We start from the raw sequence: 25,818 nt of genomic DNA on the forward strand, positions 1-25,818 counted from the left end.
TTCACAAATCTATCAAGGTTTGTTCTAGAGTTTTTAAAATACTTCTATATAATGACAAACTGAATAAATAAATGCCTGACAAAATATCAACGGTGAAAATACTTATGGAAAAACAAACACCCTAGCACCTTTAATAACACTTATGACAACCTCTCGAGCTAACCCTAATGGTAAAAAAAGAATCAAAATGGCGACTGAAATACCTTCATGTGATCAAGTGAATAATATCACTATGAATGCCACGATTTGCTGAAAAATACCAACACACACACACACACACACATATATATACACCACACACAACACACAAACACACAAACATACACACACACACACACACACAAACATACACGCAATTAGAACAAAACTGATCACCGCTAAATCAACAACACAACGGAAGAAATAATAATACTTGATGCCATAAATAGATGACGCAAACTGACAACTTTTTACAGTGACGAAATTGGTTGATTTTGGGACTGTTTTGTGTCGTCGGTACGTATTTTATGATATCTGTGTGACTCAACGAACATTCAAACTGACTTTAAATTATAAAAGGAAATCAAGTTATCTGTTTATCTATCTGTAAAAAATACATTTCTAATTTTCAAATCTTTCAGTAGAGTTGTGCACCGTATCATTTTTTTATTGACTCAAATAAGCACAATGTTCGCCACAATGCTATATTTTTTAAAGAAAGGATTATTATTATTATTATTATTATTATTATTATTATTATTATTATTATTATTATTATTATTATTATTATTATTATTGCTATTATTGTTTATTATTATTATTATTGTTATTATTATTATTATTATTATTATTATTATTATTATTATTATTATTATTATTATTATTATTATTATTATTATTATTATTATTATTATTATTATTATTATTATTGTTATTATTATTATAACTACTATTATTATTATTTTTAATATCATTCAATTTAGTGAAAACTACTCATTAAAATGGCTGGCTAAAAAGCAATAACAAAGAGCCGGGTGACGTCAATTTCTTTCCTTCAATACAATGTGAAACACATTGCATCCTGCAAATTATGGTGTTATGGGGCACTAAAATGTCTTGCATTCGTCCGTGAAGAGTTTGTTGTGGGAGAAGGTGGAGCTTTTTATTCACAAATGTAATATTTTGTCCCGGACTTTTCATAATCACTGATAGATATATCTATGTTTTAGGGAAAAAAATGAACATAAAACGATAGGAAACACTTATGCTTTTATTTTCTATCAAAAATCTATTCAGTATATTTCACAGAGACCTTCGCACATGCTAGAAAACGGCTATGTGGTCTTGTGGTATGACACTCGCTTTCGGATCGGAAGGTCCTGGGTTCGAGCCTCGCGCTCGGCGCATAGTTGAGTCCTTGGAAAAGGCTCTTTACTCACTTTCTCTCACCGTACTCAGGTGTAAAATGAGTACCTGGCCGTTAACAGCGTTGTCTTTGTCCGAAAAATTGTAATATCTCCTAACAGGCGGCATGTCCCGTCCTACATGTTAAATGTTGCTGTTGACCAGGGAACCCTTGTAAAGCGCTTTGAGCACATTTAGTGGATATTGCGCTATATAAAGCTCAATTTTCATTTTGATTTTAAAGAAAACCTCTAGCAATCATCGTTGTGCACGGGTGTGATTCGTCGGATACGTTATACTTTGCAGCATTCAATAATGAATGAATGAAATATGGCTGCGTTGTTTCTATGGACGCTTGCCGTGAATGTGTGTGTGTGTGTGTGTGTGTGTGTGTGTTGCTTCGAGTGTGTCGGTATGTTTCTAGTATCCAGTTTGTAATTTTTTCCCATAAATCTATGTCCAGTACAAGTGTTCTTAGCTTGTGAATGTCATCATTTATTTGTGTTAAGGTGATGAGACTGTTGGATGTTTCCGTGTGTTGTTGAAATCAGTTCTTTTGTTGTTGTTTCTAAATATGTTTAATATTTTTTGAGATCTTGATTCAAAAATGTTGGAAGTGAATTTGGTGTACGCCCTCTGTATTTTGTTCCTTGCTTGAAGTAATCATCCATCGAGGTTTGTGCTGGAATATTTTCATATCGTCGGAGCACTTGTCCGAACAGTTTCCATTTTTGTTTCTTTATTCGCGTACTGACTGGTTGTAACTGCATCTGTCATATACATCCTCATTACTGGTTTTGTCTGGCCAATGTACCTCAATAACTCGTCTCAATTGTTAGCGATGAAGGGAGTCCAGGGTGTCCAAATTCTTATTTGTAGGACCTCACATACCACAGTTGTACATTAGGATTGGCAGCACTAGCGCTTCGTAAAGGCGTATTCTTTTATTTTTAATTGATGATGTTCGTCCTGTTGCAAACGTGTTGTTCTCAAAATGCAGTTTGAGCTAGTATTTTTTTCCGTTTGATGTCTTCATTCGCATTAATCAATAATAGGACTGAATAATATTGACGTTACTGGACTTTTCTTATATTTTCGAAACGGCCGGGCAGATGATTAGTTCTCACCTATGCTCTCTCTCTCTCTCTCTCTCTCTTTCTCTCTCTCTCTTTCTTTCTTTCTTTCTCTTTCTTTCTCTCACTCTCTCTTCTCTCTGTGTGCGTTAAGTGCCTTACCCAACGACACAACGTCTGGACCAGAATTTTGCACGATCACTGACACCCATCCGGCCACTGATCATACTCAAACATTGCTTGACTTTTGAGACCCCGTACCGCTGACCCGTCGAGCCACTTAAATAATCGAAATCGATTTAAACAAATGTCTGAAGAATTTTAGGAATATTTTGGTCTAACAAAACTTTAAAACTTCGAAAGAAATTAGTGCTTTTTTTACGAAACCCGCCGAAACCCGCCGAAACCCGCCGAAACCCGATAATATCCGGCAAAGTTATGGGAAGTAGACAACTGTGGGGAGTGCACCTGAGACTCAGGGAAGTGTACACCAGTCGGGAGTGAACCTGAGACTATGGTTATTGGCCGGTTTCGGCGGGTTTCGTAAAAAAAAAGACACACCGCAAACGAGATGCCGAGATTTCGGCTCAACCTTGACTCCATTGCATAGAAGTGCATATGGCATATCCACCAAGCCATCCCGCCTCCGTTATGACCTCGTTTGTTGAAGGCGTTTGTGTTGCTAAACACCAGAAGAAATCCTTTTGATTGTGGGCGGTAGGTTCTAATATTATGGTGTGTTTATTAATAGGTAGAAATACAAATGATGGAGTCTATTGAAGTGTAGCGGTCCGTCTCAACGGTGCTGTTTGAACAGGAAATATAAAAGAAACAAATCTGGTAGAGGAAATGTTTTCAATGGCAATCAGATCCCAGCGAAAACTACGCGTCCCGTGGTCAGATAGGAGTGTGAGTGGTTCTCAATGACTGAGTGAGCAACTTGGAGTGTTTTGGTGAGGGGATCGGACGCTGGGACGAGGAGGCGCTTGTCTGAGTGATTAGATATGAGACGGGTGATGGTGATGGAAGAAACGGGGGTCGGGGGGGGGGGGGAGGAAAAAGAGAAGGGGAGGGGATAGTTGGTGCGTTAGCGTTTTAAAAAAAGGTGTAGTGATTGATAAATGTGGGGGTGGGGTTGGGGGGGGGGGGCGGGTGGGGAGGGGTGAAGAGAAGAGCTCGGAATGAGACGATAGAAAAGGGATGGATTTGTATAATAAGAGTAAGAGGGTGAAAGAAAGGTATTGAGAGGAAGAGAAGAATAGAGATGTAAATAGATGGATGGATAGATGGATTTATGGATGACATAATTTGATAAATATATCGATCTACAGATAAATAGATAGATAGATAGATAGATAGATAGATAGATAGATAGATAGATAGATAGATAGATAGATAGATAGATAGATAGATAGATAGATAAAGAAAATTACAGCTGTTTTAGTTTACTTGAAGGTTTTACTGATTATGCATTTTTTATGTATAAACTTGATTTGATTGCAGGGGTCCCAATAGCTCAGTTGTTAGAGCACTCACTTCATACGTAAAACAGATAGACCACCGGTTTGGGAAATATAAATGTTTTCTTTTTTAAATAAAAGCAAGAAATTTGGACTGTCCTATGTGCACATATTATTTTCAAGTCTGACAACCAAGTGCAATTATGGTTTTGATTTAACATTGTTGCAATGAGTCATTTTTTGAGTTGGTTTGAGACATCCATAACAACAATGTTCTCATAGCAATTTGGGCTAAAAGACCAAAACTACAAGTCATAAAAAAGTGAACTTTTATATAGCGCAATATCCACTAAACGTGCTCAAGGGGCGCCTGACTAACACCAACACGTAATATGTAGAACGAGACATGACGCCTTGTAGGCGATATTTCAATTTTTTTTCCGAGACACAACGCTGTTAACGGCCAGGTACGCATTTTACACCTGAGTAAGGTGAGAGAATTTGACTAAAGAGCCTTTTCCAAGGACTCAACTATGCACCGTCCGAGGCTCGAACCTAAGACCTTCCGATCTGAAAGTGAGTGTCATACCACAAGACCACATAGCCGCACTGTCATAGCTGCACTCATTACTGACCAATTAGACTTTAGAGACTAGGAAAAAACTCCGGCCTCAATGAATGTATAGGGAATGAGATTAGCGGAAGAGTAGCGAGGACGAGAGACGCATGCGCACAACCAACATGACGTTCTCTCTCTAATAACTTTTCCGCCGTTGACGTCACAGACTATTGGTGACGTCCAATCAAGGAACGCTACTCTTCCGCTAATCTCATTCCCTATAGAGCAGTATAATTAGGTGCCCCAAACGTAAACAATAACAAGTTCCTAGTGATTTTCGTTAGGGACCGGAAAAATTTACGCACAATATAGGTCTCCCAATTTTGTAGTTTGAGTTGTAGGCAATACACTTTCAGTATTGAAAATATGTTTACATAAAATCTAACAGTTGCAGAAATAATAATATAAGACTAAATTATTCTGAAAATCAGGCTCCGAATAATTCTCGTTTTGTTCACACCAGCGCAATAATTTGCTCTGGTCTAAAAATAGATAGACTGTAACTTTTGATAAATTTTACCTTTTGTTCCATAAAATATCCATATCTAGACATTATTTGATGCATGATCGAGTATTTATGAATATGTGTTTCTTTTGCCACCTAACAGCCAAATTTTAAAGGTTATTTTTTTCTATAATTTACATTGGAACTTGAGCTGTCAAGACAGGAACATGTGGTTTGCCATGTGCTTCTAGACCTTTGTTTACATTTGGGGCACCTAATTATACTGCTCTATAGATCTTAAGGACTTTTAATCTATCAATATTTTTTTATTTTCATTCTCAGGAAATTGTAGCGCCCAAAAATTTGGGCCACGCTGCCTTCTAACTTGTCAATGCGAAAACGACGCAGTTTGTGATGACGTCACTGGCCGATGTCCTAGAGCGTGCCAGAAGGGTTGGTCGGGTCCCAGTTGTCAAACACGTAAGTTGTGCCTATAGATTTAAAATACAAGATGCACAATGAGGATATTTATATACTACTGAAAGCTAACTTTTGATGTAATAATATAATATAGTGCCGGCAAAAGCAGGGACTTTGTAAGAAAGAAATGAAGCACTTTATCGTACTGACACAAGTGCCGGCAAAAGCACAGACATTATAAGAAAGAAATGAAGCACTTTATCGTACAGACACAAGTGCCGGCAAAAGCAGGGACATTATAAGAAAGAAATGAAGCACTTTATCGTACAGACAAAAGTGCCGGCGAAAGCAGGGACTTTATAAGAAAGAAATGAAGCACTTTATCGTACAGACACAACTTAAGCATCAGTCATCAAAGGTCCAAGAAAAGAAGCTGAACTTATGTGCATCAGTGTTTTTCTGTTGTTTTGTAAATGTCCTGCCGTGCTTGTTTCTTGTTGAATGTGTTTTTGTTTTTTGTTTTTTTGTTGTTTTAATTTTGTTTTTTGTTTGTTTGTTTTTGTTTTGTTTTGTTTTTTGTTTTTTGTTTGTTTTTTGTTTGTTTTTTGGGTTTTTTTTTTTTTGTTTTTTGTTTTTTTTTGTGTGGCCTTAGGCAAGATGGGACTGTTATTGATGTGCTGTGCCCGTTTACGATTTTATATATTTATGTAAGACTTGCTTCTTTTCTTCTTGTATTTTGCTACCGCTAAACCGAATAGAAATGCAGAAATGCTTCTTTGTTCGCCTTTGTGGTTTTTTGGTCACTTTACTCTAAAATATAGTCGAATATAATGAGCGGACACCATTAACTTTCATAGAAGGATTGCTTTCCTTTGTTCTTCTTCTTCTTCTTCTTCTTCTTCTTCTTCTTCTTCTTCTTCTTCTTCTTCTTCTTCTTCTTCTTTCTTCCTATGTAATCTCATAAGAGGCTGACTGGAATATACTTCAGTTATTGTCAACCCAGTATTTTCCTTAATAAATAGGTATACGATACGCAGCAGAGACCCTGTCCTTTCGACAATGGCTGATCGCATGTCTGTTTGCGTCCAGATTGCGCCCATACTGTGGTGCCTCACACTTTCGTAGCCATCGTTAACTTATAGCCTGACACTGACCAAAATGCCAGTCTTTGGCCACAAGAGAAAACAAATCGTGAGTTGTATTCGATAGGTCAACCACTTGTTTCCATGAGCTCTACTAACGACAACCCACTAGGCGGTGCAAAAACCAAAATATTGACGTCAAAATGCCAGTCTTTTGGGTTTCAGTGTCAGGCTATAACTTAACGATGGCTACGACACTTTGCTGTTTCGTTTCCAGACCCATTGCCCAGTGCCGTTGGGTCTTCTGCACCCTTTTGCCGTCATAGATTTCATACACTGAAATGCATTGAATTGTCGGATTGAAAGTTTAATCAAAGGGAGATAACTCATTTAAAAATATGCAATGTAATAGTTGTATGGTATGGGTTATAACCCTTAACCTTGTTTATTATTGTTTTAACTCAATCAATCCAAGACATTTTTGCTACTTTTCGAAATTGGAAAAAGAGTATTAAAAATGAGCATGTACATTGTTCTATTCAACTATCATTAACATGCAAAAAATAAAAACATTAGCTTTGATGCGACGCCTAAAATGTGTCTCAGAAAAATGTAATAAATAGGCATGGGGTAAAAGTAACCAGAGTAAACAACGGATATAGTCGGTTTTATCGTTGAGTGAGTTAAAGTGATCCTATCCTATCTAAATAAATATTTCGGATAATTACTCCAATATATTTTGCTATAAATTTAATTTTCAGCTTTTAAATCACCTTGATTTAATGCCATTTTTAGTTTATCGATGATATATTATTAATATTTGTTCAGCACATGATATTACGTTGGTCTCGCAAAAGATCACAGTCTGTCAACGTGTGCTTTTACTCTTTCAAGTATTTACCATTTTTTAAATATTGGCGAAAGCTTAAACTAAATGAACCTGAAAAATTTCAACTTTTCTCAGTTCTGATAACCCAACTCATTATAATGGAATTACTCTCGAACCATGTTTACTTAATTGCAACTTTCCTCATTGTTGTAATGGAAATACTCTCACATCATGTTTACTTATATGTAACTTTGCTCATTGTTGTAATGGAAATACTCTCACATCATGTTTACTTATATGTAACTTTGCTCATTGTTGTAATGGAAATACTCTCACATCATGTTTACTTATATGTAACTTTGCTTATCGTTGTAATGGAAATACTCTCACATCATGTTTACTTATATGTAACTTTGCTTATCGTTGTAATGGAAATACTCTCACATCATGTTTACTTATATGTAACTTTGCTTATCGTTGTAATGGAAAAACTCCCACATCATGTTTACTTATATGTAACTTTGCTTATCGTTGTAATGGAAATACTCTCACATCATGTTTACTTATATGTAACTTTGCTTATCGTTGTAATGGAAATACTCTCACATCATGTTTACTTATATGTAACTTTGCTTATCGTTGTAATGGAAAAACTCTCAACCAACCTTTACTTTTTCGATGTTCTGATAACCCAAATTGCTTTGGACCCATAGTTGCAAGGGTATTACTCTCAAACCAACTTTCAATTTTTCGCTGGTCCAATAACACAGATTGTAATGGGTTCATTGTTATAATGAAAAAATTCTCAAACCAACATGAATTTGTTCGCAGGTCTGATAACCCAAATTGTTACGAGTTCATTGCTGTAATTGGAATATTCTCAAACCAACCTGCAAATATTCATTGGTCTGATTACCGAGATTGTTATGGGCTTATGTTGTATTGGAGATGATCTAATATTAACATATACTGATTCAAAAAGCTGATTACCTTAATTGTATAAATGACTTGTTAAACATATGTTGATAGGGAAAATAATTCAACGATTCTTGATTATGGTTCCATTTAAAATGCCATCGTTGTATTAACTTTCTCCTTACCAAGACCAGGAAAATCTTTACATTGGTTACGATACAATGAACAATTCATGTTAACCAGATTTGATTTTTACGACACAAAATATGAAGAAAAACTTTGTCATTAGATAAAAGAACGTAATGTTGTTATGTTAGCTTGTTTTGGTCTACAAACGTATGTTTAGTTTGGCCTGATCGTTTCTGAGTTTGAGTGTAAAGAAATCAATGTACTAGATGGGGTAGGTATGACATTTCGAGAAAAATCTTGGCCTTGTGGTATGGCACTCGTTTTCGGGTCGAAAGGTCCTGGGTTCGAGCCTAGTTGAGTCCATGTAAAAGGCTCTTTACTCACATTCTCTCGCCGTACTCAGGTGTAAAATGAGTACCTGGCCGTTAACATCGTTGTCTATGTCTCTTTCTTCATGTTGGGTCATTAAATTGCGTTGGTTTGAGAGCTTTTGCATTACAATGGCCCCATAACAAATTGGGTTATCAGACCTGCAAATCAGTACACATCGATTATTGCCATTTTGAGGTGATCATTTACATATTATGGTTCTGAGCACAATTATCAAATAGATAACCAAATAAATAGATAAAATAAACTTTATTCACCTATAGGGAAAGTGGTATAAAGTCAATCATAAATGGAATACAATTTGAGTGCTATTTTCTATATATTATTTAATTCTCCTAATGATTTAGATAACGTCGTGTTGGGGATGCCGACAGAAATGAAGACGTCTGATTGGTCGAAAGGAGCGCGTGCTGTGGATGGCGACGTCGGCACTTGTGTGACGTCACTTAGCAACCGGACCGGATGGTGGAAAGTTGATATGCTGGAGTCCCGAAGTGTCTTTTTCATGGAGATTGTTTTTGGTATCTATGGGATACATTTCTTTTCTTTCTATGATATTATTTATTTTATTTTATATTATTATTATTATTATTATTATTATTATTATTATTATTTTATTATTATTATTATTATTATTATTATTATTTATTATTATTTATTATTATTATATTATTATTATTATTATTATTATTATTATTATTATTATTATTATTATTATTATTATTATTTTATTATTATTATTATTATTATTATTATTATTATTATTATTATTATATCATTATTTATTTTATTATTATTATTATTATTATTATTATTTATTATTATATTATTATTATTATTATTATTATTATTATTATTATTATTATTTATTATTATTATTATTATTTTATCATTATATTATTATTATTATTATTATTATTATTATTATTATTATTATTATTATTATTATTATTATATATTATTATTATTATTATTATTATTATTATTATTATTATTATTATTATTTTATTATTATTATTATATTATTATTTATTATTATTTTATTATTATTATTATTATTATTATTATATTTATATTATTATTATTATTATTATTATTATCATTATCATTATATTATTATTATTATTATTATCATTATCATTATTATTATGATTATTATTATGATTATTAATATTATTATTATTATTATTATTATTATTATTATTATTATTTATTATTATTATTATTATTATTATTATTATTATTATTATTATTATTATTATTATTATTATTATTATTATTATTATTATTATTATTATTATTATTATTATTATTATTATTATTATTATTATTTTTTATTATTATTATTATTATTATTATTCATCGGCCTCACTCCGATATTGTTCCATTTAGTCACAATGGACCACGAATCGTCTTTGATTTCAAAGATCATCGTATCATATGAAGAAAAATAGGTATCGACTTATGCATAGTTATGAAGGATTTTTGACATTCTATCGCATGCGTTAAAATCATGATTTATACCCATTTATATATATTATATATATATATATATATATATATATATATATATATATATATATATATATATATATATATATATATATTATATATATATATATATATATATATATATATATATATATATATATATATATACATTCTATATATCATTTAAGTGGTCAAATGTTACTTACGATATTAAGGTAACGATGATATTTGATGTAAAAAGAGAAGGGGGCGGGGAGTGATTTTATAGAAATTTTTCTGAAAAAGTATGATTGAAACAGTGCTCTGATTCAGACACACTTTATCAGATCTTTATCTTACACCAGTACCTGCTCCCAAATTTGTCAGTTTGATTCTTATAGAAATGTTAAGAGAGTTTTGTTTTTATTCTACATTGTGTTTACAGCCAATGAGATGGTGCCTTCTGGACGACTTCAGGTTCACGTGAGCGACTACGTGGACACCTTCTGGGGTAAGCCGTGCACGCGTCTGCCAAGCTCACACAAGAGGTCAAGGTTTGCCTGCGACGTGCCCTCTAAAGGTCGATATTTTGGCATTATCAACCAATTTGGGCAAATCACTTTGTGTGAAGTCCGCGTTTTTGGTGAGTGTCTAAAAAAATAGTCCCTCGAATCACGCGTGACTAAATGCATCAAGACGATGTAATAATATCTTGGTGACATCTTAAATTATACTGAAAAGATATTTAGAAGATAGAGGACAATGATATCTTACATTATGCTAAAAAGATATTTAGAAGACATAACAGAATGGTATCTTACATTATGCTAAAAAGAGATTTAGAATACATAACACTGTGATATCTTACATTATGCTAAAAAGAGATTTAGAAGACATAACACAGTGATATCTTACATTATGCTAAAAGAAATTTAGAAGACAGAAGACAGTGACACCCAATATCATGCTGAGAAGAGATTTAGAAAACAAGAGTTTGGAAAAGGCTCTTCACTCACATTTTCCAACCGTACTCAGATGTAAAATGAGTTCCTGACCGTTAACAGCGTTGTCGCTGTCGGAAAAAAATGTAATATCGAGTAACAGGCGTCATGTCTCGTTCTTCATGTTACGTATTGCTGAAGGTCAGGGACCCTTTGTACAGCGCTATGAGCACATTTAGTGGATATTATGCTAAATAAAAGACCAAGCTCATGTTGTTGTTTTTTTAATCTTATATTTGCTATACCAATCCCGTGTTCTCTTCAATCTAGTGTGCACTCCTTTCACTTACGGCGTTGACTGCTCCCAATTCTGTAACTGTAATGACCCAAATGAGGTGTGTAACCCGGTAAACGGAGCTTGTAGATCGGGATGCAAGGTTGGGTGGACAGGAACATTTTGTCATAGGCGTAAGTATTTCTTTGCCTGTATTCATATTATTAATAACATAATGTTTGGCTTTGCGGTCTATTGGTATATCAATATATATTGTTTCCATGAGCACTACTAACGACAACTCACTTGGCGGTGCAAAAACCAAATAATGACACCAAAATGCCAGTCTTTTTGGATTTCAGTGTCAGGCTATAGATAGTTCGAAGATGACGTCACTCAGGCCTTTGTTATGGTTTTTGCCATCCGCGTTTGTGAGTTGTTCTCACTAAACCAAACTATAAAAGTTCATGGTTACACAGAGTTTGTGTGTTGGTCCGTTATACTTCCGGATGGCAATGTTGTGAACTCCTTGGCCAAGCGCATTCTATCTATAACTTAACGATGGCTACGCTAGAACCCACAAGAACTTATAGTTTGACGTCATTTTTAAGGTTTGTGCACCAACTAGTGAGGTGTGCTTAGTAGAGCTCAATGAAACAAATGATACCATTGGTTGAACTATTGAATACAACTCACGATTTGTTGTCTTTTGTGGCCAAAGACTTGTCTTTTGACGTCATTTTTTGACCAGTGTCAGGCACGGTTGAATACATAATGGTATAGATAGATTGCGCTTGGCTAAGAAGTTCACAACATTGCCATCCGGAAATATAACGGACCAACACCAAAACTATGAACGTTTATAGATAGTTCTTAGTTGACGTCACTCAGGTCTTTGTTATTGGTTATTGTTTTTTTTTTTTTTTTTTTTTTTTTTTGCCATCCGCGTTTATGAGTAATGCTCAATAAACTGTATTAACCTGACTATAAAAGTTCAAGGTTACACACAGTTTTGTGTCTTGGTCCGTTATACTTCCGGATGGCAATGTTATGAGCTTCTTCGCCAAGCGCATACTATCTATAGAGTGTTATTCTGGTCATTTTGCAGGGTGTCATGGAAGGTACGGTAGAAAATGTCAACACCCGTGTGGTCATTGTTTGGGGGGCGTGGCTTGTCATCACGTGACTGGAATATGTCCGACAGGATGTCAACCGGGATGGAGGGGACCAAAATGTACAGAGCGTAAGTTTTATGTCGTGTAATTCGTTTCAAAACTGAAATGCGACTGTTTTGTTCAATTAATTGTTCATCTAATGTCTAATAGGTTTGTTTGAAACTTTGCATGCGGTCTGAGATTTATATAAAAATGGCGAATCTAAAAAATTAAATCTGCATCTCTACCAATTATCAAGTAGTAGAAGTAATAGCAGCAGTAGTAGTAGTAGTAGTAGTAGTAGTAGTAGTAGTAGTAGTAGTAGTAGTAGTAGTAGTAGTAGTAGTAGTAGTAGTAGTAGAAGTAATAGTAGTAGTAATAGTAGTAGTAGTAGTAGTAGTAGTAGGAGGAGGAGGAGGAGGAGGAGTAGTAGTAGTATTAGTAGTAGTAGTAGTAGTAGTAGTAGTAGTAGTAGTAGTAGTAGCAGCAGCAGCAGTAGTAGTAGTAGTAGTAGTAGTAGTAGTAGTAGTAGTAGTAGTAGTAGTAGTAGTAGTAGCAGTAGTAGTAGTAGTAGTAGTAGTGTAGTAGTAGTAAGTTAGTGTAGTTGTAGTAGTAGTAGTAGTAGTGTTGTAGTTGTGTTAGTAGTAGTAGTAGTAGTTAGTAGTAGTAGTGTTGTTGTTTGTAGTATGTAGTAGTTAGTAGTAGTAGTAGTAGTAGTAGTAGTAGTAGTAGTAGTAGTATGTGAGTAGTAGTGTAGTAGTGTAGTTAGTAGTAGTAGTAGTAGTAGTAGTAGTAGTAGTAGTAGTAGTAGTAGTAGTGGTAGAGGTAGTAGTAGTGTAGTAGTAGTAGTAGTAGTAGTAGTAGTAGTAGTAGTAGTAGTAGTAGTAGTAGTAGTAGTATAGTAGTAGTAGTAGTAGTAGTAGTAGTATAGTAGTAGTAGTAGTAGTAGTAGTAGTAGTAGTAGATAGTAGTAGTAGTAGTAGTAGTAGTAGTAGTAGTAGTATGTAGTAGTAGTAGTAGTATAGTAGTAGTAGTAGTAGTAGTAGTAGTAGTAGTAGTAGTAGTAGTAGTAGTAGTAGTATATATATAGTAGTAGTAGTATATAATATATATATATATATAATATATATATATATATATATAGTAAATATATATATATATATATATATCATAATATATATTATTATATATATAATAGTATTATTATATAATATATTATAATTTTATATATATTAATTTTTATATTAAATGTATCTATTGTCAAATGGTATCAGGTTTTCCAGAGGTCAACTCGGGACTGCTTGGACAACGAGCCTTGTGACCAAGCCACTGGACAATGTCCATGGAGGTGCCAACCAGGGTGGGAAGGGGAACGATGTGACCAAGGTAGGACAAGCTGGATAGTGAAGATTACCTAGAAAAAATATGATTTTTAGGGAAATAGTTTTTTTAACTTGAACTTTTATATAGCACAATATCCACTAAATGTACTCAAAGCGCTTTTACAACGAATCTCTGGACAACAGCAACATTTAACATGTAGGACGGGACATGACGTCCGTTAGGCGATATTACAATTTTTACGGACAGATACAATGCTGTTAACGGCCAGGTACTCATTTACACCTGAGTACGCTGAGAGAATGTGAGTAAATAGGCTTGTCCTTGGACTCAACTATGCACCGAGCGAGGCACAAACCCAGGATGGCAATGTAGTGATCTTCTTGGCCAAGCTCATACTATTTATAATCATCGATTGTGTGTGTTTAAGTGAAGTACTCACTAGTCCTACACATTTTATCAATAGGATTCAATAGTCGTAACGTCACTTCCTTCCTAATGACGCATGGTAACTTAGTAACACTGGCTCTAAACTATCGGAACAATGTCGGACGCCCGTATGAAATATTTCTCCGGCGAGCATAAAAACGTTTCCAGAGGGAAAAAAAAAACACATAAATTTGATCATGTTTTGACTTTTACACATTCTGATCAAAAGACATATGGAAAGGGAATGAAAAGTTCTAGCCAGCATGAAGAATAAAAAGTAATGATTTTCTTTGTTTAGAACCAAGATGGCCGCCGTTACCGGGCTGCGTGACATCAGACTACTGAATCCAATTGTACCAACACAGAAAACTGTGTAGTATGTAACGTTTATAGTCAGATTCAGCAAATCTACTGAAAGCTAATCACACAACTAGCTGTCGAAAAACAATAAAGAGCCATGATGTCAATTTCCGTCATTCTAATGTTTGTAAACAACCAGCAATGTTTGTCCGAGGGAGTTTGAGGGTGTGTCAAAAATCCGCGTTTTGATTGGTCAAAAATATTCCGGTTAATTGATGGTATGGCCGTTTCTAAGCATTAACCAATCAGAATATTTCCTGCCATTTACCCCGTTTTGTCCCCTTGGCTATTTATTTCTTGTATGAAACGGCCTTAGGTACCCTTAGTTCATAATATTATTATGTCAAACACACAAATAGGTCAGGCCCAGTAAGTGAGTATTTCTCACAATCTTTTGACACACTGATAAAAGAATTGCATCGCAACACCTGATAACACTATGCATGCTTTTCAATCAGCTACGATGTTGAAATTGTAAGCCATGCTCATGATCCGTGGGCTGTTTAATCCGGGTGATAAGGCAAGCACTTAAGGTGGCTATGGGTCTTCGGTTCACGGTCAGCGGTTGAATTCAGGGCTAAAATTCACTTTATTGTAAATTTTCGAGTCAAAAATAAAACAACTTAAATGTTTATTCGATTAGTTATAACAAAATATACGATAACTGACCTAATTTTCAAAAGTGTATAACTGTATTTTGATTAAAGATCGGAGGGCTCATACAATAATATAATAGTTACAAAGGTATCCGTGCAAAAAGCTTGACAGGCATAACTACAAGAGGTCACAGAGGAACCATCAGTTGGTTTTATCTTTTATTCTCCATTCTCGTCACAGCGTGTAACCCGGGCAGTTATGGCCAGAGTTGTAATTTCTCGTGTGGTCAGTGTTACCATGGGTCGGTATGTGATGGTCAAACTGGTGTGTGTCCTATGGGATGTCAGTCCGGATTCCAGGGTCTGTTTTGTACACAGGGTAAGAATTGGTGGTGGTGGTGGTGGTGGTGTTGGTGGTGGTGTGTTGTGGATGGAAGTTGTGGAGGGTAGGATGATGATGATGATGATGATGATGATGATGATGATGATGATGATGATGATGATGAGGACGATGATGATGATGATGATGATGATGATGATGATGATGATGATGATGATGATGATGACAATGATGATCATCATCATGATGATGATGATGATCATGATGATGATCAGTATGATGATGATGATGATGACGACTACGATTATAATATCAATAATAATAATATTAATAATAGTAATAATAATAATAATAATAATAATAATAATAATAATAATAATAATAATAATAATAATAATAATAATAATAATAATAATAATAATAATAATAATAATAATAATAATGATAATAATAATAATAAGATGATAAAGTCACATAAAACGATATTGTCTTCAGTTTGCATGTCAGGCCAGTGGGGTATGAACTGTCGGTTGCGATGTGGTCAATGCTCCAGAGATGCGTGTGACCATCAGACAGGACGTTGTGGGTCCCAGGGCTGTCAAGCTGGATGGACAGGACTCAAATGTAACACCCGTAGGTATCTTGCATGATAATAAACAATCTAATAAGTTTCAACCGTAGCCATCGTAAAGTTATAGCCTGACACTGACCAAAAAATGACGTCAAAATGCCAGTCTTTTGCCACAAAAGAAAACAAATCGTGAGTTGTCCAACCAATGAAATAAATTGTTTCCATGAGCTCTACTAACGACAACTCATTAGACGTTGCAAAAACCTTTAAAACATGACGTCAAACTGCCAGTCCTCGAGGATTCTTGTGTCAGGCTATATATTTATGTTAACGATGGCTACGGTTCAACAGTCGTGACGACACTTCCCTAGTAACGACGCAAAGTAACATGTTCTAAACTAGCAGGAATACAGGCGGACGCCAATATCTCCATCCCCGCCCTTATGAAGTACTTCTCCGACGACAATAAAACTGTATCCAGAGGAGAAAATCATTCTTAATCTGGTCATGTTTTGACTTTTACATATCCTGATAGCATAATGTTTGGAAAAGACCAAGCCAGCATGAAGAATAAAGAGTACCGACTATCTTTGTTTAGAACCAACCGGTTGGTTGCTAGGCGGTCGTGACGTCAGACTTTCGAAATCTATTTCACAAGACATTCAAACAATGTTTGAGGAAAGAAGACATGATAACTTCATCTTAAACTTAAGCTTTTATATAGAGCAACATCAACTAAACATGCTCAAGGCACTTTACAAGGGGTCCCTCAACAACAGCAACACTTAACATGTAGGACGAGAAAAGACGCCTGTTATGCGATAGTACATTGTTTTCCGACAAGAGACAACGTTGTTAACGACCGGGTACTCGTTTTACACCTGAGTACGGTGAGAGAATGTGAGTAAAGAGCCTTTTCCAAGGACTCAGCTATGCGCCGCTCCTCTGTTCCTTAAATGCAATTGTTTCTGCGTGAAGCGCGAAGAAATAAAAAGAACAGCAGGTCATGATAAAATGATAAAATGGAATAGAAGTTTAAATTCAATTTACAAAGGCAGATAAAGTTGACGTTTCGGTTTTCCCCTACGACGATTGTCTCTTGTGTCTCATTCATCGTGTTTTGTTGACAAGTGGGAAACCCGAAACTATTCCATTTCATGTTATTCATTTCTCTTCCTTCAGTATGTCCAGAGGGTCAATACGGTCCGATGTGTGTCCACAAGTGTGGTTTCTGCCGAGATGGCTGTGATCCGGGTAATGGGACGTGCTTGGGTGGGTGCATGGGTGGTTGGCAAGGACCTAGGTGTCTTCAGCGTAAGTTTTGTAAATTTGTTTATATAATATACTTTAGTGAGAACTAATCACCATAATGGTTATCTATAAAAACAAAAACAATAACGTATAGGAGGAACGAGATCGACGTCACTCAGCTCTTTTGTTATTGTTTTTAGACAGTCATTTTGGTGATTTGTTATCACTAAATCATATCGATCAGACTAAAACGTTCATTTTCACATATGATTTTATGTGTTGGTAGTTATATCCGGCTGGCGGATGTTGTGAGTGTTTTATCTAAAAGCATAGCATCATTGGATAAAGTTGTCGTCAACTTTCACACTCCCTTTTGTTGTTTGTATATTGGAACTTGAAAATTCATTCTTTGACAGATTAAAATATGCTAAATGTTGGAAATGTGTACTGAGTGTTTTTCACGAATCGAGATTTATTCCCAACCTATCCACTTGTGTGGCTATGTGGTCTAGCAGTATGACACTGGCTTTCGGATGGGAAGGTCCTGGGTTCGAGCCTCGCGCTCGACGCATAGTTAAATCCTTGGAAAAGGCTCTTTACTCATATTCTCTCACCGTACTCGGGTGTAAAATGAGTACCTGTCCGTTACAAGCGTTGTCTTTGTCCGAAAAATTGTAATATCGCCTAACAGGCGTCATGTCCCGTCCTACATGTTAAATGTTGATGTTGACCAGGGACCCCTTGTAAAGCGCTTTGAGCACATTTAGTGGATTTTGCGCTATATGAAAGTTCAATTTTTTTACCCACCCAAGTGGAGAAACATGTTTTTTACATAAATATCACTTATTTTCGATCGTGAACGATATTGAAAATATCAATTAACGACAGAACTTTAAATCGATTGAATTTAGTGAAATAAAACTCACTCTCCTTGGTGGAGGCTTTAAAAAAATTAAGATTTCATAAGTAAAGCTTAATACAGTACTCGTTGGATTCTAGTCCGTTCTTGGAAGAAACAAAAAAAGGTGTGCGAAAAGTCGCGCCGGCCGAAATCTGATGCTCATGGGAGGCAACCAATATATAATCTGCTCTTCAAGTATTATTTCCTGCTTTACTTCCCTTAACCCTCTCCTTCCCAGCCATTTTCAGGATTTCCCCCAAAACTTCACACCCAACTAACACAAAAATAGATTTTTTTTGTCACTCAAATACAATAGCAGTAAGTTTTTGCGATAACTAATTTCTTTAGCAAAACATGCTCTACAACACACTGTTATTTTCTTTAAATTGTATGATGCACAAGAGAAATTTGAATAAGACAAATGTTGGTTGTATCGTAATGAATGTAACGATTTTCCTATAGTTGGTAAAGAAAGGGCGAATCATATAAGGTCTATTTGTTGTTTGTTTTTGTTTTGTTATTGTGTTTTTGTTTGTTTTGTTTTATTTTTTGTTTTTTGTTTTTTTTTGTTTTGTTTTGTTTTGTTTTTGTTTTGTTTTTTATTTCTTTGTTTTTATTTGCTTTTTGTCTGGTTGGGTTTTTTGTTCTTTTTTTCTTTTGGGGGGTGGAAGGGGGGGGGGGTTGTTTGGTTTGTTTTTTTGGGGGGTCTCTTTTAAACTGTTATATTTTGTACATTAGATAATTAAAGCCTATAATTCCTTTAAGGTTACTATTCACTTTGTCTATTCCAGCATGTTCTAACAACACATTTGGAGATGGCTGCTTATCCCCGTGTGGTCACTGTTCCTATGGACACACCTGTAATCACGTGACAGGACACTGCCCTGGGCACTGCCAAGGGGATTTCAAGCAACCTGCATGTTTGTTGCGTAAGTTTACTTATGTTTTTGCGTTACGCAAATGTGTGGCCTAGGTATGTGTTAATGTGTTTAGTGCGCGTGTGCGTGCGCGAGTGAATGTATTTCCCGCGGACATATGAGGGTGTATATGTGTGTACTGGTATCCCGAGTCTGTTGTTCTAATTGTGGGTTTGTGGGTTTATTTCTAGGCTATGTGCCATCTTATTGGGGTAAAATTCACCCAAATAATACACACATCAGGGACCGTTTACATGTACGCGAGTTAGATTTAGTTACTTACTAGTCTAGTAAATGACTTGCTAGTCTGAAGCCTAAGCGGACCAAGTGACTAAAAAATCGGATTTCATGACCGTTTTCTAGTCTCTGACAAGCCAAGTTTTTGCCTAGAAGTGGGCGTTGTAAGGACGGTGACTAATTCGGCTAATTTGTGCTGGTAATTTCACGCTCTTTAGTACACGATGGCAGGTAAGATACCCACCTTCATACTGTTAACGAAAAGATTTCCAAAGAGGAAATTAGCAACACATCCGGTATGGATAATATTTCGTTCCGTTTCAAATTTGAACTTGCTTTTGCCATGATGAATCAAATCGCGTGATATTGACTTTCGACTGATAGACTACAATGATGTCTATCTGTCAATTCTATATTAAGGCCAATGAAAGTTTCATTGAAACTCAAACAAATTGAAGCCAAATAAAAACAACAAAAAGCAAATAAACAAAAAAAAAACAGAAAGTCGGTTCTGATGAATAACATTATTTCAGTCAGTTACAATAACGTTTGTCTCCACTATACTTTATAATTAGTTTTTGTTGTTGATGTTGTTGTTGTTGTTGTTGTTGTTGTTGTTGTTGTTGTTGTTGTTCTTTGATTCGAGTGCTTCCAATTCGAGTCGCCGTTCACTCATAACTCGCGAGCCGATTAGACTCGGGTTTTTTTTTTTTTTGTTTGTTTGTTTTTTGTTTTTTTTTTTTGTTTTTTTTTTTTTTGTTTTTTTGTTGTTTGTTTTTTTTTTTTGGGGGGGGGGGTTGGTTGTTGTTGTTTTTTAGTTTTTACTCACAACTATGTGTACTATCGACGATCTGCAAGTCTCTTGCAGTATGTTATTAAGCCAGTGCCAATAGCAACAGGACACGTTTTGCCTATGGCATTCGTAACCGATCATTTTCCTTCCAAATCGAAGCTCTCTTAATCTAAAAATAGCTGCTATCTTGTCGAGGCTATGATGTATCCTTGTAATTAGACTAAGGTTGAAGTCCGGCCTCAGCAAATGACTAAAACTTGGCAAAACTTAGTAAGAAGGTGTTGTGATTTTTAGTCTGGGATTTGCTTAGTCAGCTTTTTTTTTTCAAGTCCTTGACTAAAGTCAAAGACTAAGCGCCAGTCCGCGTTCATGAAAACGGGCCGAGATTACAGCCCCTTTCTATCATGTTGCGTGTATTTCTGTTTTGTTGACGTTGTTTTTTATTTGTTTGTTGTTGTTTCTTTTCTGTTTTGTTAAATTGCGCAAGGTAATGACATTGATACCTAATAGGATTTATTTATTGATTATAAACAATCAATTCAAACCACATGTCAAATTTAAAAGAAACATGTTTGCTTGTTGAATTTTACTCGCAAATGGGAAATAGTATCTCATAGGGTATGTGGTCATCGCTGTCGTTATTTTTAAAAACACAGTATATGCAATGTTAACCAAATAGCACATACTATGTTTTTTAAACAAACGACAGATCTGTTCATGCTCACGTGCGTGATATGAACTCTGGTGCAATGTTTATTCCACTAACCCAGTCAAAAACGTCAATATTGTCACATCCTCATTATATATCAAACAATTATCCCTGCATTTATTTATCTTAATTGTCGTCTCAATTCTATTTTCAGATAAATCGACGTCATCAAACCAAGTGTTCCGTCCCAATGTGCACACGTTACTTATATGTTGTATAACGGTTGGTGTGTTTATCCTCTGTGCCATCGGAGGGTCGCTACTCATCATGAGGTGGAGAAAGTCGAGAAACACCCCGACGTGTAAATATGCGCCGCCATTGATGCAGCAAACGACTGTTTAGATTTTAAAAGACCAAATGTTGCCTCTGAATAACCACGTGATGTGTAGGTGTGCTGGTTCACGCCATCATTCATGTATTTGTAATTTATTTTTAAAATGTGAGTTATCGGCCCACAACAGTACTATGTCGGAGTGGACCAGATGTCAACAAGTGGATTTAACCTGTTAACCGCATACTCTTGAAAAATAAAAATAAAAACTTGTATTCAAAACTATGCCTAGAAAACTCGTCCTTCAAATATCGATCGATTTAAATTACCCTCATCTTGACAAACAAAAAAAAAAACTCTCAATCCTGGGACTTCGTGAAAGTCCCAGGTTTGAGAGTTTTTGCCAAGATGAGGGTCATTTAAATCGATCGATATTTGAAGAACGAGTTTTCTGGCCAAATTTTGAAATACGAGTATTTCCAGAGTGCGACAGTTAACTGGTTAAATCCAAAATGACCGAATTGTGAGATTTTAGCTTTTGACATTTTCAAAAACTGAATGTCCATTGGCCTTTAACACAATTAACTTAACCCCAAGTTATAAAATATTAATACTGTTGTGACCATTTAATTGACCATGATATAATGTTTTGAGGTGATAGGTCACATAATATGTGACTTGTTGCAATGATGCATATGTATACATATTTGCAGGTCTGACAACCTACCCCAGTTATGGGCTTCATTTAACATTGTTGTTGTAGACAACACTTTGCGTTGGTTTGAGAGTATTTCCATTACGACAATGGCCCCATACCAACTTGGGTTACCGTCCTGAAAATTTGCATACGTCGTGGTATACTGACACAGTAAGGATGGTGACTTGACTTACTTGATTTAAACCATTAATTCTCTCCTTACCGACAATTTTCAGCATTTCTCACTTACTTAGAGATGATTTCCAGCACAGGTTCTCAATGATCCTCTTCGCTGGACTCAGGTGTCATCTTTGTTTCTTCCGGTTGCTGATTACCGTGAAGACAGAATGTGATGCTAGCCTTGTAATCATAGAAGATTTCTTGGTTTTTCCAATAGCTATCCAGTCTGTTCTTGAATGTGTTAAGTGAATCAGCACTGACAACTTTCTCTGGTAAACTGTTCCACACTTGAACCACTCTAAGACCGAAACTATGCTTGCTAAGTGTCATACCAACCGAATACAAGAAAATAATTCACACTCAAACTCAAAAGCAAAAAGTACATAGACACTTTATTATACAGAATGTTGTGCAGCAAAACACACTTTACAATCTAGCATGAAGTTCTCATAATTGATTATAACAAGATTTATCTTCAAATGTTGTAATGTACAAAATACATATGAAAAATTAAAAGGTTTATTTTATCGTAACAAATGTGAGCTGATTTGGCAAAACCCGTCGGATGTCGCACGAGCTAGTTTTGAGATACCAGTACAAGCGAATAAAGGTGAAAAATTGTTTTCTGCGTCATGCATTCATCCAACTTTATTCTCAGGACAGGGTTTTTACAATTTAAAAAATGAGCATACAGTTTGAAAAGGACAGTTAATTTTAGTTAATTATTTTCTAAGCTCTATCGAATCGAAATACCTTCAAATTGACTCCATGGTAGAGGTTTTCAATTCAAAGCTGAGAATCAAGTCTTGTAGCAAAACCACAACATATCACATATCATTCTTTATTTTTCGATGTTTGCTCTCTGGAATGCAAGACAGTGTGCATGAATAATATAAGCTACCATTGAGTCAGTATATGGAATGCGCATAGCTACAACAAAATGAGTAGCACGATGAGCAATATCCAACATTCCATTAATTTAGGTACTTTCCTGTGTAAAATATTGTGTCTTTCAATTTTATATCGTAATTTACAATTAAGATATCTAAATGACATTATCATTATCTGAAATCTAAAACAATATCATGAGTACTGAGAGAGCATTCTGCCTCCTCCTCCTCCTCCTCCTCCTCTTCCAAATGTATAACGTCACGCTGTCAAGAATGCCAGGAAAAGGGGGAAATAGCGTCAAAATATTTGGTTTGTGCTACAGGATGGCTTTATTTTATTATTTTTTTTTTTTTTTTCATTTTTGGGTATGAATGTGGTGTGCAAGTGCTGTTGTGACGATAACGGGTACTGTACTTTAAACAATTTGTATAGGAAATGAGATTAGCGGAAGAGTAGCTTCCCTTGATTGGACGTCACCCATAGTCTGTGACGTCACCAATCAAGGGACGCTACTCTTCCGCTAATCTCATTCCTTATTAAGATGTAGATATGCCTAGTCTTTAAAAGCGATCTTCTCCGTTTTTTAAAGTTTTGACCTTCTACCTTCAAATTAAATGTGAATAACGTCGGGCCCGCTAATTTAAAAAATTACAAAATTCAAACTGCATTTAGTCCAGAGATGGTGATTCTATTTCCAATCGAATATGCAATAATAGTGATTCGAATGTTTCCGACATCCGACGGGTTTTTCCAGAACAACACACACACAAATGCGACGTTTTTCCTGTAGTTAGGAGAGAGTTAACCCCAGTTAGAGAATAATAGGCCATCAATAATAATGCTTCGCAATTTGACTCTTCCCTGAGCTGTCTTCTCCACCTGATGCTTCCATAACGTGTATCCAACAGCAAGGATGGTGAAATAGGTGTGTAAGTGTAAGTGGTCAAGATAATATGTTCATTACTCATGGCAAAGGCTTGATAAGGGGGGAAAAAGACAACACTAAAACAACAATAAAAAGCATCCACCCCCCCCCCCACCCCCCACCCCACCCCCCCCCCCCCACCCCCCTTTAAAGTAACAAAAACAAATAAACAAAATCCAGAAAAGTGAGTGGAGCAGGCAGTGTTGATAACAACAAGATATGAAGTGAGTAGGAAAGTGCCAGAAGACAATAGAGAATAAAAAATTTCGCGGCGGTGATGGGGGTGTGAACCCGCGACCTTGCTGGTACGGTAGAGGCAAGCTCTCCCCGGCCAGGCGGAGTTGTCGTACCAGTAAGGTCTCGAGTTCAAACCCCCATCACCGCCTTGAAAATTATTTATTCTCTATTGTCTTCTGGCACTTTCAAACAAAAGCCACCTCCCCCAAACGACAGCCTAAAGACGCCAAATCAGAATTCCTTATTGATTATTGTGACCGCTCGTCTCAAAATTATGGTAACATCTCGGGATGATTTAGAAACTGACAAGTGAATTAAGAATTAAAATGATTTAACTGTTACTCTGCTCTGCTCTGATAAAAACACGCGTTTAGAGTTTTCGACAGAATTGATGTTATGCGTTGAGTTTTTAAAAGTTCATAACATCCGCCAACAGGATATAATATAATATAACATACCATCACACAAAACTATTAGTAAACCTTGAACTTTTATACTCTGATTGATAGCATCAATTGGATTCAATAGTTTGATGCCACGTCGCCCAGCAACGCGGCCATCTAGGTTCTAAACAAAGAAAATTGGTACTTTTTATTCTTCATGCTGGCTATAACTTTACATATGTCATGTGATCAGAATGTATAATATTTATGTTTTTCTCGTCTGGATACACTTTTATGCTCGTCGGATAAATTTTTGATAACGGCGTCCGCCATTATTCCGATAGTTTAGAGCCAGTTACTATGTGTCATTACGAGGGAAGTGACGTCATGACTGTTGAAGCAAATTATATTATAATTAAAATTTAGTGAGGACTACTCATACAAATGTCTGGCTAAAAAACAAAAAAGAGCTGTGTGGCGTCAATTTCGTTCCCTCGACACCGGTCCTTCAAATATCGATCGATTAGCAGCGACGTCCCAAGAGTTTTTGGCAAGAAAAGGGTCATTTTAATCCATCGATATTTGAAGGATGAGTTTTCCAGTCATAATACGCTTCAACAGTCGTGACATCACTTCCCTCGTAATGACGCATGGTGACTTAGTAACTGGATCTAAACTATCGGAACAATGGCGGACCATTATACCATTATGGTATATTTCTCCGACAAGCATAAAAGTGTATCCAGAGGAGAAAAACATTGTAAATAGGATCATTTCTTTTTTTTTACTTTTACACATTCTGATCACAAGACATATGAAAAGTTCTAGCCAGCATGAAGAATAAAAAGTACCGATTTTCTTTGTTTAGAACCACGATGGCCGCCGTTGCTGGGCGACGTGGCATCAGACTATTGAATCCAATTTTTAATAGGTGTTATTCAGAGTACTAGATACAGCATTGTGCATTTTTTTCCTTTGTATTTTACGAACGTTTAGTACCTCCGTGAATCTATCATCTGCTTCTGGCAAAGTTAATACTGATCATGCGTGTCAAATGCAAGTGAGCGTTTCTAAAAATTTTAATGTTGAGACTGGTGCTATGGAGATTCCAATTTATTATTGATACTATAATTCATCATCATCATCATCATCATCATCATCATCATCATCATCATCATCATCATCATCATCATCATCATCATCAT

At 35.6% G+C, this 25,818-nt stretch overlaps 1 protein-coding gene across 1 annotated transcript in view; it reads left to right on the forward strand.

The window, feature by feature from the left end:
• Positions 1–21,518, forward strand: part of LOC144965387 (uncharacterized) — a 54,968-nt gene extending 33,450 nt beyond the window's left edge. The window contains exons 2-13 of the mRNA XM_078900726.1: positions 5,323–5,460; positions 9,093–9,266; positions 10,661–10,858; positions 11,487–11,624; positions 12,539–12,673; positions 12,756–12,778; positions 13,859–13,970; positions 15,552–15,689; positions 16,146–16,283; positions 17,404–17,535; positions 19,165–19,302; positions 21,184–21,518. Of these exons, the coding sequence (XP_078756852.1) occupies positions 5,323–5,460; positions 9,093–9,266; positions 10,661–10,858; positions 11,487–11,624; positions 12,539–12,673; positions 12,756–12,778; positions 13,859–13,970; positions 15,552–15,689; positions 16,146–16,283; positions 17,404–17,535; positions 19,165–19,302; positions 21,184–21,371 (1,652 nt within the window). The 3' untranslated portion in view covers positions 21,372–21,518. The remainder of the gene's footprint in view (positions 1–5,322; positions 5,461–9,092; positions 9,267–10,660; positions 10,859–11,486; positions 11,625–12,538; positions 12,674–12,755; positions 12,779–13,858; positions 13,971–15,551; positions 15,690–16,145; positions 16,284–17,403; positions 17,536–19,164; positions 19,303–21,183) is intronic.
• Positions 21,519–25,818: the final 4,300 nt, after the last annotated feature.

The sequence above is a fragment of the Berghia stephanieae genome, chromosome 1 (genome assembly GCF_034508935.2).
Source record: "Berghia stephanieae isolate SIO BIC M18660-M18661 chromosome 1, UCSD_Bste_1.3, whole genome shotgun sequence".
NCBI classification, from domain to species: Eukaryota; Metazoa; Mollusca; class Gastropoda; order Nudibranchia; family Aeolidiidae; genus Berghia; species Berghia stephanieae.